This window comes from Hemicordylus capensis, chromosome 1 (assembly GCF_027244095.1).
Source record: "Hemicordylus capensis ecotype Gifberg chromosome 1, rHemCap1.1.pri, whole genome shotgun sequence".
NCBI lineage: Eukaryota > Metazoa > Chordata > Lepidosauria > Squamata > Cordylidae > Hemicordylus > Hemicordylus capensis.
The window spans coordinates 198300036-198315866 of NC_069657.1; the positions used below are offsets into that span (position 1 = coordinate 198300036).

Below are 15831 nucleotides of genomic sequence, written 5' to 3' on the forward strand. Positions count from 1 at the left end.
TTAGCTCTGTAATTTAAGGATAATTGCTCTATTTCCACAATGTTAATGCTACTGAAAAATATGGTACTAGAAATAAGTAAACTTTTCCCTTAGGATGAGGGATTGCTTTTAACGGGAAAGCTGCCATTCATTGTGCTTTTATATTTGAAACAAATGGTTCTATTCATTAGGTAAAAGCGAAATCCTTTGCAGTTTAATATTGTCATTAGGCAATAGTCTGCTTTAGTCTTTTTTTTTTAAAAGCAGGTAATAATTATTTGATTCTACTTGAGGTCATGCTGTGTCTGAGAGTGCTCACAGCTCTCAAAATGCTGGTTTCTGCATAACTGGTGCTGACATACTCCCATCTACAACTGTCTAGAACGGGGTCCCTTAATATAACAGAGCCCATGAGCTTCTTACACCCTATCACCCCTCATGGCTGAAAGCCCAGAACTCCATGCTATTTCTTTGTTTGAAATGAGAGTGAATAGCTAAGAGGGAGCAAATTAGAGCACTCAGCTCACAAGATAATGATAATAGTGGTGGTGATGATTTATTGATACAGTGCCACCGTAGTACTGTAGTAAGTTAAAAAAAAAAGAAAAGACAGGTCCCTGCCCTAAAGAGCTTACAAGCTACATTTTAACAGTGGGGAGGCAGTTGTAGCTGAGCGTGTTGTGTGGATGGAGAAGTTCCCAGGTTCAGTCCTTGGCTTCTCCAGGAATTGCTGGGGAAGACCTCTGGCTGAAATCCTGAAGAGCTGCTGCCAGTCAGTTTAGACATTGCCGAGTTAGAGGGATCAATAGTCTGACTTAACAAAGGGAAGATTCATATGTTCAAAAAGCAGAGAAGGGATGGCACGTATACTTATGCTTTGTTGCAAATGAGATGAGGAATTAGGGGTTTATGCTAAGATGAGAAGCGGGTGAGACATATGCTGTCTGGAGTGGGGAAAATAAGAAAGATGGAGTGACAAGAAATGGGACAGCTTGGATAGGAATGGAGCCACAAGCAGACAAGAGTAAGAACAAAGATCATAATTGGGCCATGACAAATATGGCCATCTCGGGCAGACACATGGTACAGACAGCACTTTGACTAGTTGAAGGACTCATGTGTAGGGTTGTGCATTTTGCATTTTTTCTGTTTTGATTTGTACCAAATCCGAATCAACCCCATTTTGTATTTTGTCCGAAATTAAGCCTTCCGAATCACCCCAGTTTTGTTATGTATCCGGATTAATCCGAATCTGAATTAATTCAGATTAAAAAATGGGTCACATGGCCAAAAAAGTGGGTGGGGGTTGTAGTGCCCAATGAGTGGAAGCTACCACAAAAATTTCAAAGGAATTGGGCAAACGGCTGATTTTTGGTGAATTTTTGAAGTTTGTGCGTCTTTCAGGTTTTCCTCATAGGGTATGATGGAGGTTTCAGGAAAAGTATTAGCTTCACGCAGGGGGGAAGGGGTGGCCCATAGTGGAGTGTGGTTGGTGGTAGTGCCCAGTTGGTGCAAGGAAGCTACCACAATTTTTTCAGAGGAATTTGGCAAAGGGCTGATTTTTAAAGAATTAATGAAGTTACGCGTCTTTCAGATTTTCCTCATAGCGTATAATGGAGGTTTCAGCAGTCCCATAACTCCACTTGGGGGGCAATGGGGTGGCCCAGAGCAAGGGGCGGTGTAGTGCACATAGGGTGCCAACCACCCACATGGGTTGCCAACCCATGAAGTACAGGGTTTTGTGGTTCTAGAGGTGTTCTGAGTGTAGATTCTCTGGTAGCATATGAGAGTGGATCCATGGTTTTTCATTAAAAATCTCATTTGCTACCAGAGAATCTAAACTCAACACCTCAGAAACAACATAGCCCAGTATCCCAATGAGTTAGCAATCCAGGGGAGTGGTTGGCACCCTCTGTGCACTACGCCACCACTCGCTCAGCACCACACCAGTGCCCCCAAAGTGCAGTTATGGGGCTGCTGAAACCACCATTATTCCCTCTGCGGGAAAAGCTTAAAGACACTCAAACTTGCCCAAATCACAAAAAAATCAGCCCTTTGCCCTATTCCTTTGGAATCTGGGTTGTGGCAGGCACTCTTTGGAGCACTTCCACCCAACCCACTGTTCTGCCCCAGCAGACCCCTTTCTGCCCCAAATCTGCCCCAAAGAAACTCCAACATTGACAGTTCCTAAGAAAGCAGCCCTTAGGCCAATTCCATGGGAGTCTGGGTTGTGGCAGGCACCCCTTGGGGCACTTCCACCCAACCCACTGTTATTTATATCTATATATTTAACTCTCTTGGGACATGCGTGCCCAGGATTTGGCGACGGAACTCTCGCGACAAGCTGCAAGAGTTCCGAAGTGAGGACTGAGGAGGAGAGGGGGAAGAAAGTGCTGGCAGTGGCCTCTGGCCAGCTGGCGGGTGGAGGAGGGGGGAGAGAAAGGCGATGGCGGGCAGCAAGCGGGGAAAGAGAAAGGCGGTGGTGGGCAGTGGGTGGGGGAGAGAAAGGCGGTGGCGGGCAGCAGGCGGGGGGAGAGAAAGGCGGCGGTGGGCACCAGGTGAGAAAGGTGGTGGCGGGCGGGGGGAGAGAAAGGCGGCGGTGGGCGGGGGAGAGAAAGGCGGCGGCGGGCGGGGGAGAGAAAGGCGGCAGCGGGCAGGGGAGAGAAAGGCGGCAGCGGGCGGGGGAGAGAAAGGCGGCAGCGGGCGGGGGAGAGAAAGGTGGCGGCGGGCGGGGGAGAGAAAGGCGGCGGCGGGCGGGGGAGAGAAAGGCGGCGGCGGGCGGGGGAGAGAAAGGCGGCGGTGGGCGGGGGAGAGAAAGGCGGCGGTGGGCGGGGGAGAGAAAGGCGGCGGTGGGCGGGGGAGAGAGGCAGCGGCGGGCAGGGGAGAGAAAGGTGGTGGCAGGCAGCGGGTGGGGGGAGAAAAAGGTGGCGGTGGGCAGCGGGTGGGGGGAGAGAAAGGCAGCAGCGGGCAGACGAGAGAGAGAGAGAACAGCGGCAGCAGGGCCCCTCTTGGCCGCCCGCCACGTCTCTGTGTGTGGGGGGGAACAGGAGAGGAGGAGGGCTGGAGAGTGCAGGCCGGAGGGAAGGGGAAGAGAGAAGAGACCGGGGGCAGGAGAAAGCGGGAGGGAGAAACAGCCAGCCCCAAACCGCCGCACAGATGCTTTGTGCGGGGTTGGCTAGTTATTATTATTACATTTATATCCCACTTTTCCTCCAAGGAGCCCGGAGCGGTGTACTACATACTTAAGTTTCTTTTTTCACAACAACACTGTGAAGTAGGCTAGGCCGAGAGAGAAGTGACTGGCCCAGAGTCACCCAGCTAATATCATGGCTGAATGGGGATTTGAACTCGGGTCTCCCCAGTCCTAGTCCAGCACTCAAACCACAACACCACGCTGGCTCTCGCAGCAGACTCCTTTCTGCCCCAAATCTGCCCCAAGGACACATTGACAATTCCTAAGAAAGCAGCCCTTAGGCCAATTCCATGGGAGTCTGGGTGGTGGCAGGCACCCCTTGGGGCACTTCCACCCAACCCACTGTTCTGCCCCAGCAGACCCCTTTCTGCCCCAAATCTGCCCCAAAGACACTCCAACTTTCACAATTCCTAAGAAAGCAGCCGTAAGGCCAATTCCATGGGAGTCTGGGTGGTGGCAGGCAATTAGAGAACTTAGTTATGTGGAATTACATAGCAACTGGGCAGGAGCTGAAGTATGGAACTGATTGGGTCTTCAACCTAAATAAGAAAGTTTTAAAAGATCTCTCCAGGAAATTGAGTGGAACACCCAAACTGACATTTCATATTAAATATTATATTTGTAGGGCTGCCCCTTTGAGTCCATTGGCCTCAAACATCTGGTAGCCCCACTTGTAAGTGTAGAAAGTGAATACTTGCTTGGAATTAAGCTCATTAGAGCTCAGAAATTAAAATATTACTGCGTGCACTCTGAACTGGTCCAATTGTAAAAGAAGAGCTACTTCCCAGTGTGTTAATAATAACCCAGCAGCAAGTGTATGCTCTTTGCTTTAACCAAGCATAATAGCTTGTGCCTCCCATATACCTTGAAAGAGACTTGGAGCAGTGTCCTTGCTGGCATTTTGTTAATTTGTTTTGTTTTCTGCAAGGGCTTAGATATTTTAAATGCAAACAGGACAGGGCATGTGGAATCTTAATCATTACACACAAAATAATAAAGAGGGAGAAAACGGGGGTGGGGGTGGGGGCAGGAGGAAAGCAAGTCTTGCAATCTCAGCAGCCCAGACAGAGTTGACAATGGATTGGCTGCTCTTAACTCAACTTAATCATTTCATTCTCAGCACACAATTGCATCACAACAATACAGTACATTTCTCTTAACTAAATCGCCCAAGGGAATGTCATTGTCTTCATTTGTCCCTTTTTGTATATCTTATCTTCTGCTATGCTAATCCTTCTGACAAACACTCAGTCAGTTGCTGCTGGAGAGACAAAAAGGACAATTTGCAATGCAATTGCAATGCTGAAATGGAGCTCCGAAGCAAACAAAATTCGGATCAGAGAGGAGGTCATTTCAGTTTGTAAACGAAAATTATCGGAGGTCTAATTCTGGTTTTGATTCGTAGACAAATAATCCAAAATTGCTATTTTCAGGCATAAATCGATTTGTGCCTGAATCGAAATGCACAAGCCTAATCATGTGTAGGAAGTCCAGCATGGACTGGGAATCCATCTCTATGCAGTGTTGCACAATATATACATAAAGCAGTGAAAGCAGAGGCTTGGTGAATGGGTATGCAGGACAGAGCCTTCTCTGTTGTGACATCCAGGCTTCCTCTCTCTCTGCCCTGTGGCGCCCAGATGGCCCCATCACTACAAGTATTTAATTGCATCATAAAAGCATGTTTATTATCCCACTTTTCAGAATAGGGACCTGAATTTTGTTTTTACTCCCATTATCCCTGACATTGCTTATATCATTTTATCATCCTTTGTTTTTTGCTGTACTGTTTGTAAATTGAGTTGATGGTAGCTGGTTTGGAAGTCCTGCTGTTGGGAAAGAGAATGTGGGGTATACCCCTGCTAACGTACCCCTGCTAACTTGGCAAAGAGGCACTTTTTAATGTGGTGATTCTCTTTATTTAGCAGGGGGAGAGCAACTGGCCCTGTCCACCCCCAGCACAGTACCTCCAGTGACTGTTGCTGATGTCTATCTTATGTTTCTTTTTAGATTGTAAGCCCTTAGGGGACAGGTTTCCATCTTATTTGTTTGTTATATCTTTGTGTAAACTGCCCTGAGCCATTTTTGGAAGGACGGTTTAGAAATCGAATGAATGAATGAATGAATGAATGAATGAATGAATGAATAAACATTTTAATCAACATTTCTGTTGCCCATTAAATTTCTATTGCATTTAGAGGTGCAATAGTAATGATTCCCTGGAACATAATTTTTTGTAACTATGTGTTGTGAAAACCAAACCAGTAATTATTGTGAGCAGAAAGTCTATATACTTCTGTATGTCCAAAAAAAAAAAAGGGTGGGGGTCATCTTGCAAAGTAAAACATTTCAAAATTCATGGGTAATCAAACAAACAAATCAAGTGGTACTTACTTGGAGTAAATCCATCTTATCAATGAAGCTGGTGCTGACAGACTGGAGAGCCACTAATGGCCAGGCATGGAACCAGTCAATAGCAGTGCAGTTCACCAGGGCTGGAAATCTCCTCGCTCTTGCTCTCAAGGTGAAACCCACAGGAGAGAAGCATAATACAACCTGAGAAGCAAAAACTGTTCCCATGAGAGATTCCTTGATCATTAACAAGGCTCCAAATTAAAGTCCAAAGACTAATGGTATCAGTCATGTCATTAATTAGTTGCAAAACCTTAAAAAGTGTTTCCCTAAACCAGTTGGTTCAACACTTTCCAATTCCCAGCTGTGCACTTACCATCCATTCAGTATCTCAGTCTTCAGTGGGCAGGAATGAGCAGAACTCTTATTGTTACAGAGCACTTAGGGCACCATCCAGCCAAAGTTAATCATTCAGTGATTAACTGATTGAAGAAATTTGAAAAGAGGTTCAGGGTTCTGTTGGAGCTAGGACCCTGGCAGCATCAGCTCTCAGCTTCAATGTCTCATAGTGACCACTGGGGTGGGTGGGTTAGGATCATGGATAAAAGTGCTGGAATCCTCCCCTCTTTGTTCTTCTAGTGTTGGTCTGCATTTTGTCTCTCCAGATATGGCTGTTTGTTTTGGACTCTCTTCAGTCATGAGCTACAGCTGAAATTAAGCTGCAGGCTTTTTTCACATTTGCTTGAAACCTTTTCTTTAAACAAATCCTTGTAATTCTTCAATATTAAAGAACTATCTCAAGACCTCTTGCTTTCCTGCTTTCTTACCAAATTGATTTTGCTTTGCTATTTGGGGACTGAACCGCCATTTTTCCCCTACAGGTTCTTCCCAAGGAAATAAAATTCAGAAAAAAACTCTCAGATGGTTTCCCCATATCCTTAGGTCCCATTAATTTCAATAACAGCATTAAATTTATTTTCTTGAAATAAATGGGAATTAAATATTCTTTGACTGGGTGGTGCTCATAGCCACTTGTGGTCCTCTTAGACATTTGATGCCATAGATAGTAACAATGGTCTGGCAAAAGAAGTATTGTACTCGGTCAGTTTTAAACCACTTCCTCAGAAGTCACAAAAGGTGACTCAACGTTGCCTATATTCCTGGTGCCTTATCACCTTAAACTTGCCATTGTTACACAAGTGAGTATACAGAATCACCCTTGTTTGCTAGGAAAACCTCAAATTGATAAGCTGCCATCTTGTTTGGGGATAGTAAAGAAAGCCATGTCACTAGGTTGGATCCAAAGTAGCTTTGCACAAAAGGAAAGGCATTTCCACTTGCATAAAGCATCCCCAGTTTCCCGATTCCCTTTCCTGCTGGATCCCCTTCTGCCCCATCCCATACCATTCTGCAGGATCTCTCAACCTTCAAGATGGGAATTTTGGAGGAGGTGCATGGGGTGGGAATGGGAAGGAGGGGTGGCAAGGCCATGTTCATGGGCAGGACTCTGAAGGCATGTCCCGTTGCAATACTGTCAACTGTGCCTAAATACACATTAATCAAAACACTGGCAATTTGGCATGGACAATGCAATATTTTAGAAGCAAAAATGTTTTATGTTATTTTCTTATGCACATACACTTTGCTAAGAGTTTTACTAGAACCAGTGAAGCAAAGCAGACAGAATGGTGGATTTGAATTTGGGTTAATCACATTCGAAGGAGGATAAATTAAAAAAAAATGTCAATGAGACAATGGCGAGAAGTCCTACGGTCAATGCATGGGATACTCTGCAATTGTGCACTACATAGGATATAGGCATAAACAAGCAATGCCTTTAGATGGTCCTTATCTCTTAAAAAGGAACTTCCCCAGACTGACCAATGGGGAATCCAAATCTGAAAGTCACCTTGAAGAATTTGATAGAAGACCAATAAAGATTAAAGAGTTACCAAAGCTATCCATCATCTGAAGAATGGAGACACAGCAGGTATTGATCAGACTTCTGGAGAAAGTCTGAAAGGAAGTGGCAAGGTCACAATGGTAATACAAGGTATGTGAGAGAACTGGATTGAGTGCCAATGGCAATGGATTATAATGTAGTTATACACAGCAGTTTATGCCCCAAAGCTGCAGTGACATGGTCTTGATATTTTGATGTTTTTACAACTGTGCTAGATTATTTGACTTCATTGCTTTAAAAACAGCAAAACAGGTGAACTGAGATTTGTTCTTCAGGATAGTAGGCAGTGCAGAAGAGATGGTTAGTCTAAAATACAGAGATGACGTGCTTTCACTTTTCTCACTGCAGGACATAAACCTTTTGTAACAGGAATACAGGATACAGGAAGCCGCCATATACCAAGAGACCATTGGTCCATCTAACTCCGTATTGTCTACACAGATTGGCAACGGCTTCTCTAAGGTTGCAGGCAGAAATCTCTCTCAGTCCTATTTTGGAGATGCCAGGGAGGGAACATTGAACTTTCTGCATGCAAGCATACAGATGCTCTTCCCAGAGTGGCCCCATCCCCTGAGGAGAATATCTTACAGTACTCATGCATGTAGTCTCCCATTCATATGCAACCAGGGCAGACCCTGTTTAGCAAAGGTGACAAGTTATGCTTGCTACCACAAGACCCACTCTTGTCATCACTTCCTAATATGGTATGCATCCCAGCTACTGGTTTTTGCTAGTTCTGGCTTTAAAAAAAGGACTGATCAGCCAAAAAAGTGCATTTGCTTCTAATTTTTTCTCTATAGTGTTGGGAAGAGAGCATCAAGTGCATACTCTAAGAAGAAAACCTTGAGCACTAGTTTACAGACCAGATAAGCAGTTGAGTGGTACCCAGTAAACAGAAGGCTAGTTAAGACATCATGTGGAACTACATTAAATCTTGGTTTCATGTCATATTTCTGAGCCCTGGGAGTGTGTGCTCCCACCTCCCCTGCCCATGTGAGCCCCAGAAGAAATCTACTTCTGACTGTATTTAAAAACAAACCAAGATTGGGCATGACTTCTAAATTTATTGATCTTGGAGTTTTCCAATCCATTTCCCTACATTAAACCTAGATCTGAAACATATGTCAAACCTTGGGTTCAGATTTAGGAAGTTGGTTAGAACAAACCAAAACTGGTTGGTTTGGACACCACAGGTGAATCTAGTTTGTTTTCAGTCTGTGTTGGAAGTATAATGTATCTGAGGCTTATACAGCCAGGGGAAGGGGGAAAACATGCTTCTGAGGTTTGGAGAAGTCACGTGAAATCAAGATTTAACCATGGTTTCATGTAACGTCTGAACCAGCCCCAGAGAAAAAGATAGTTTGCTATAGTTTGGAGAAACATAAAACATTGATTTAATGCAGTACAGGCAAACCTCGCCATTCGCAGCCCCAACATCTGCAGTTCCACATGTCTGTAATCGGACAATTGATACCCGACCTCAGTATGTGTGCGGGGAAAGGGGTTACATTTCATATATCTGTGGTTTTAGAGTGGCTGGAAATTATCTCCAAGGTAATTTCCAGCCATCATTTTGCGGTGCAGGGCCATTTTGTGGCTCTTTTATGGGGGGGGGGATTTATCATGGGAAAATGGTGGAATTGCGGCTTCTGGGTGACATTGCTGGCCAGGTGAAGATCTGCAGAGCACGGTATGGCACTTTACTGCAATTGTTTTAGCTGTTGTTAGCCTTTTTTGAGCCATTTTTTTGCCCTGCAGGAACCTAAACTCCCAATTGCCTGAGACTTAATGCCATGTTATCCATGTTATCCATGACCTGTGGAAATCCATGGGAACCGAACCCCCACAGATAATGAGGTTCACACCTGTATACGAAAACTTAGGGTGTAGACAGACATAACACAGATAGAAAAAATATTCATAATTTAAAATGAAGAATGAATCTTTCTAGTTCTCGTAATGGATGGGAAAATTCACACAACCTTTGGTTGACCATGTGCTCACCGGTACTCTAGTGACCTAATCATCTATTGGAATTGATTTTACTTTCTAGTCAGAACTTGCTTAACATTAATGCTTAATGTTGAGGAACACCTGAGATTAGAAGTGTGTTGACTCAGGGCTGTGATTTTAAAGTAGAAACCCCTATGTTCACAGACAAGGTATCTATGGCCACCTTTGGACATCACAGGAAACCCTGAAACAAACCCATCTCATGTTGGCCCTCTGTGACATCCAAATTATCAGAACCACGGTTCCCGGACTGAATCTCAGTTCTGATTCATCCCCCAAACCTCTGGATGAACCCTCGGTTTGTACACTTACCAAACTGAGGCTCCGGAGACTCCAATGTGTCATCCGGTTTGTGCAAGCTGCACAAACCAGAGTTAAAGATAGGAAGCTTTGTTTTCTTTGTTTATATGAAGCAGCTATAAAACACAGACACTTGCGCTTGCAGTAGTGCTGACTGATCAGCAGGAATGTTTCTGCTGGTGGACCTGCAAGGCTTCAAATGCTGGTCAGGATGCATAAGTTGTAGAAGCAGTCAGAGAGCCGGGTCTCACGATTCGTGAGACCCAGTTTTGCAGGGTGAGCAGGGAGGGAGCCCTGGGCAGCCGGATCAGCCGTCCACACGATTGCCGGCTCCGTGACGGAGCCGGCGGGGGCTGGAGGGAGCCGGGGCTAATTGGCCCCCGCAAGCTCCAGCATGCCCTGCGCGAGTGCACGGGGCATGCTGGTGAGATCCCCGGAGCCGGGAGGCAGCTTTTTGCCGCCTCTCCAGGGGTCTCCTCGTGAGTAGCCGAGGCATGGAGCCGCACCACGGCTATTCACGATCAGATAGCCCGGGTTTGCGGAGTGCTCGCTCCGCAAACCCGGGCTAAGGGGAGGGGTACTTGAGCAGGTTAACCGCTTGAGAACCACTGGGCTCACAGCCGAGCCCGGTGGTTCTTACGATCGGCAAAAATCGGCTAGGCTCTCTTAGCCCAATTTTTGCTGATCGTCAGAATAGCCCCAGGATGTGTTCAGTTTGAATCACTAATTGCAGTGCCATGAAACACAATTCTACACTGCTACAAACTTCAAGATGTTTATGTGAGGTTATCTTGTTACAGTGCTAAATGGCATGGGGCATGATGCTTTAAAGCAGTATAGAACATTAATTGCTTTTAACGTTACTTTCTACGCAAAGACTGAACATCTGTTATTTAAAAAAATGTGTGCACAAATAACTTTACTCATATGAAAAGTTTAGAAAAACTATTCAGTGGGGTTACTCATATATGAAAAATTACTTATACATGTTTGATGCTTCCATGTCTATCCTACCGTGTTTCCCCGAAAATAAGACAGTGTCTTATATTAATTTTAGCCCCAAAAATGCACTAGGGCATATTAGCGGTACATCAGAAATTACTGCTAGGTCTTACTTTCGGGGTAGGTCTTACTTTCGGGGAAACAGGGTATATGATTAACAACTGAAACCATATCACTCCTGTTTTGAAATAACTACACTGGCTGCCAATAGGTTTCTGGGCAAAATACAAAGTGCTGCTTATCACCTATAAAGCCCTTAACAGCTTGGGCCCAAGGTATTTAAGAGAATGCCTTCTTCGTTATGAACCCTGCCACCTGTTAAGATCATCAAGGGAGGTTCTTCTGAAGGTGCCACCAGCTCATCTGGTGGCGACTTAAAGGCGAGCCTTCTCTGTAGTTGCCCCAGGGCTGTGGAACACACTTCCTGCTGAGATTAGAGCTGCTCCATCCAAGATGGCTTTTAAGAAACAACTGAAGACACATCTCTTCAGCCAATCTTTTTAGTTGAAGCTTTTAGTTGATACTTTAGCTGAATATTATTGATTGTTTTAACTGTTAATTTTATATGTTTTAAATGTGTTAATTTTTTGTTTGTTTTTATTATTGTAAATCACCTAGAGACTTTGGGTAGTGGGTGGTATAAAATGTATCAAATAAATTTTAATCTGTTTGCTTATTTAGTACATTTATATACCAACCCATACAAAAAAGTCCCTTGGCGGTTCACAATATAAAATGTATAAATAAATACAATAAAATTGCCGAAGCTCCTAAATTTTCCTTTAAAAAAAAAATCAATGGTGATATTATTTTGTCCTCTCTGATGTAGACTTCTTTATCAGTGAAAAGGGGATGCAAAACTATGCTCCCCAACTGAGCTTCCATAATTCATTTTTTACCACTTAATTTAAAGATTTAAAGGATAGGATAAAAAAAAATCTCTATATTGTTCTTCTTTCCTCATTAACAAAGATAATGGTCACAAAACCCTGTTTTTAGAACTTATTCTGTATGCATAATCCAAGAGCAGTTATATGTCGAATGGTTCCCCCCATACTTATTTTCTAGCTTTACCTTTAGTTGCTGACGAATTCGGTCAATGAAAAATTGCCAGCAGTGCTCTTTTGAATCCATCTGGCCAAGAGCATGAAGTTCCATTCTTGCTGAAGAAATTATGCTATCTGCTTCATCTTCACTAAATAAATCAGGAATGTCACCTTTAAAAAAAAGAAGAGCGGGGTGAAATCTGTATGTAAAATTTCATCTCTGAAGGTTGGTCAGCAACTATGTTTTCACCCTTGATACACTGTATTTATTAATTATTAATTATTAGTATTATGTCTATACAGTCTTTCCTCCAAGAATCTCATGGCATTATATATGGTCACCCCATTCCTGTTTTATCCCCACAGTATCCCTGTAAAGTAGATTAGGTTAAGAAAGAAGCCCCATTCAGACATTGTTATAGCAGAGGCTGTACTTCCATACAGCCTCTGAAAGTGTGCCAGACGTCCCTCCCTGGCGCATAAGCCACCTTCTCCCCTGTGCAGCCCACAATGTCAACAGCATTCATCTGAAGAGGCAGACTTTGTAAATGAGATGGCAGGTATTTCCACAATCAGGAGGCTGCCTCCCAGTAACAGAAATGGCTGCCATCACAATTACAGCAGTTGCCTCTTCAGTTCAGATACTGAAATTGTGAACAGTACAGGGGAGAAGATGACCGATGCGCGGGGGCGGGACTTCCAGTGCGCTGGACTGTTAGCATAGTCTCTATTTTAATAATGTCTGAAAGGGGCTAGAGTGACAGACTAAAGGCCACATGGGTGCTACATGCTACAACAGTGGTAGTTTACTTTGGCTTGGCAGGATCATATTGACCATAAATAAAGAGTGTTGTGCAAAGGCACCAGCAGGGGGAGCAGTCTTTTCTAGCTTGTGCAAACCTCCTACAATGGGAAAATACAGCTCCCCCCCCCAATGTTGTAGCACTGTAACACAAGGAGAAAAACCAAAAGGAAGCATCAGAAATGTGAACGGCACCTTGCCGGCAGCGCAGAGACTGCAATGTCAAAACATAGGCAGTTACGGAAGCACACTTAACGAACACATAGTGACACTGTTGTAGCCATGGTGAGTTTAATGACTCAGCAGGGATCTTTGATTACATGTTCCTGAATGCAGTTGGAAGAAGGGAGATCATGGTGGCAAGCCCCATTCTATGTGCATGCTCTTCTAGAACATTGGTACTGATGATCTAGTGGTATCTGGCACCTTGGGATATGGTGGGGCTTGCTTTTGTGATCCTGTTTCCTCCTCATGCCTTCACTGACCAGAAGATAAACACGTGAAAAGGGCTAAAGTGTAATACCAAAGCCACAACCACCCCACACTTGCTCTCAAACAAAATGATTCATACTTTTGTAAGGACACAACTGGCTCCACAGTCAGTTGGAGTCTCTTGCCATCACTACAGTAAAAACATTTTAAATAGAATATCTGCATTTCCTATAGAGAACTGAACCAAATGTTACAGGTCTGAATGTTGCTTCACTTTAAAAAAAAACCCAGCTTTTTATCAGCTCTTCACAGACAGTGATATTTGGGTATCTTGATGCTAAACTTAAATCATTATTATAATTAAAGAGCTATATGCATTCAAAAGCTTGTGCAGCCATTTCCTCCCACCCTCTCCCTATTGTCTAAAGCCCATTATTCTCTGTTTAGTTCTCTTCTATTCCCTATTTCTCTGGAACATTTCCAAGATTGGTTTGGTTATTATTTAAACCCTTTCACTATATGTTGGTGTGTTGGTGTTTTGTGCTGTGCTTCACATGACTTATGCATTATTGCACTCTCAATAAAATATTTCCTATATCCATTCTCAGCAATCATTCATGCCCACATGCTACAAATATAATAATCAATCTAATCAATCACTACGACTACATTTTAAAATTAAACCCTCCTTTCTCTATTATGTTACGCAAATTAGCCAAATGAATGTTTTCTAAAACTTGGTGATATTTTGAGGTCCTTTGGCTCCCAGCCTGCCTTTATTCCAATCTAACCCCTCCTATTTATTATTTTATTTGCAAACAGTTTCCAGTTAGGAATGCCAACCAGTTAGATTTTGTTTTCCTGGCCTGAATTTCCCCTGCCACTGGTTTGCAGCATTTTTAATTTTTTTTTTTTAAAGGCAGAATTCTAAATAGTCCCCACCCCCGTCCCTTATAGTCACTAAGGCTGCAGTCTTCTGCATTAGGATTCTATTTACCTGGAAGAAAGTCCCATGGGACTCAATGGGGCATGCTTCTAAGCAAACCTGCAAAAGATTGGGCTGCATGGCACTTCAGATTGGCAAGGACTCTACACCTTTCTTAGGTTTAAGTGTGAATTCCTGTGCATGTTCAACAGACCACTCAGTTATCATGTAGTTCTATATTCAGTTTTTAAGAGAGGCATACTGAGCGGATCACCATTTTATACTATGCCTTTCGTTGTTAACAAGCTCCATTTTTTAAACCTGCTTTTGCTTGTTGATTTTGCTACTGCTTCACTCTTTTTGGGATTTGTTATTTACTATTGTGATGACTCTATTTTTTGTTTTATTGTTTTATTGTATTTTTATGAATTGTTTTAATTTGGCTTCACTTTGGGCAAGCAAGTAGAAAAGCAGTTGTTTTAGAGCTGCCTCCCTCACACACAAGAAGATCTTATGTGAATTTAACTAAATGTTTATTCAGCAACAACTCCATTTTCTCCTTCTACATTCCTTCCCCTTTCCTTTGACTCCTGCCCCACACTATCTATAGGAATACCCTTGGGAGGGAAATGTCCAAACAAACTGCAAAAGATAACTGGATAGGATACAATACATCCCTCCCCTTTATAATAACCAAAATTGAGTGAGGCTATTGAGTGAGGGTATTTGCACTCTCTCCTTCCTTATTATGAGATATTGGGGGTTTTGTAACAGGATTGGTTGACATTGGTACTGTAACAAGATTGGCTAATTGCTGTCAGTTTTGCTGAATCATGATTTCAGCCACTAGTGTATAGCTCTAACTCTGCTAACAAAAGTCTGCTAACTCTGAACATCTGTTTTATGTTTTTATTTACACATTAAAGAGGTCTTTGAGAAAGCTTGTGCATTTTGGAAGATTTTTTGGTTAAGACTGTTATACCGTCTTAACCAAAACTGAATTGATTTAAAATCTAATGACAAAGTCTTAAAGCCTTTTATTATTTCTTGTTTACACAGTCAGACAGGTCTTATTGACTGGTTTGTTTTATCCAGACATCGAGTCCTTCCCAAGGAGCTGGGATGCCAGAATTTTATTGTCAATTGCTATAGATATTGTCGTAGAATATAGGCTGTTCCCAGTAAAGCTGCTTTTTGTAATTGGCTGATGGTGATTTCTGTGGCCCCTATGGTGTTGAGGTGCTCTTCAAGGTCTTTTGGAACTGCACCCAGGGCGCCAATGACCACTGGGATTATTTTGGTCTTTTTCTGCCTCAGCCCTTCAATTTCAGTTTGTAGATCTTTGTATTTGGTGATTTTTTCTATTTCTTTTTCTTCTAGTCTGCTATCCCCTGGTATTGCTATGTCGATTATTTTCACTTGTTTTTCTTTCTTCTCGACTACAGTTATATCTGGTGTATTGTGTGGCAGGTGTTTGTCTGTTTGTAGTCGGAAGTCCCATAATATTTTTACATCTTCATTTTCTACCACATTTTAAATTTGATGGTCCCACCAATTTTTGGCTACAGCTAGCTTGTATTTTTTGCAGATGTTCCAGTGTATCATCCCTGCTACCCTGTCATGCCTTTGTTTGTAGTCAGTCTGTGCGATCTTTTTACAACAGCTGATTAGGTGGTCCACGGTTTCATCTGCTTCTTTACAAAGGCGGCACTTGCTGTTTGTGGTGGATTTTTCGACTTTTGCTCTTATTGCATTTGTTCTTAGTGCCTGTTCTTGTGCAGCCAGTATTAAACCCTCTGTTTCTTTCTTCAAGTTGCCATTCTT

General features: G+C 43.2%; 1 protein-coding gene across 18 annotated transcripts in view; it reads right to left on the reverse strand.

The window, feature by feature from the left end:
- LOC128332356 (dynein axonemal heavy chain 11-like) overlaps positions 1 to 15831 on the reverse strand; it is a 353782-nt gene that overhangs the window by 131962 nt on the left and 205989 nt on the right. For all 18 annotated transcript variants that reach the window (XM_053266643.1, XM_053266647.1, XM_053266645.1 and 15 more), the window contains 2 exons: positions 11877 to 12019; positions 5567 to 5728 (listed from right to left, as the gene is read on the reverse strand). In XM_053266643.1, coding sequence (XP_053122618.1) covers positions 5567 to 5728; positions 11877 to 12019 — 305 coding nt within the window. The remainder of the gene's footprint in view (positions 1 to 5566; positions 5729 to 11876; positions 12020 to 15831) is intronic.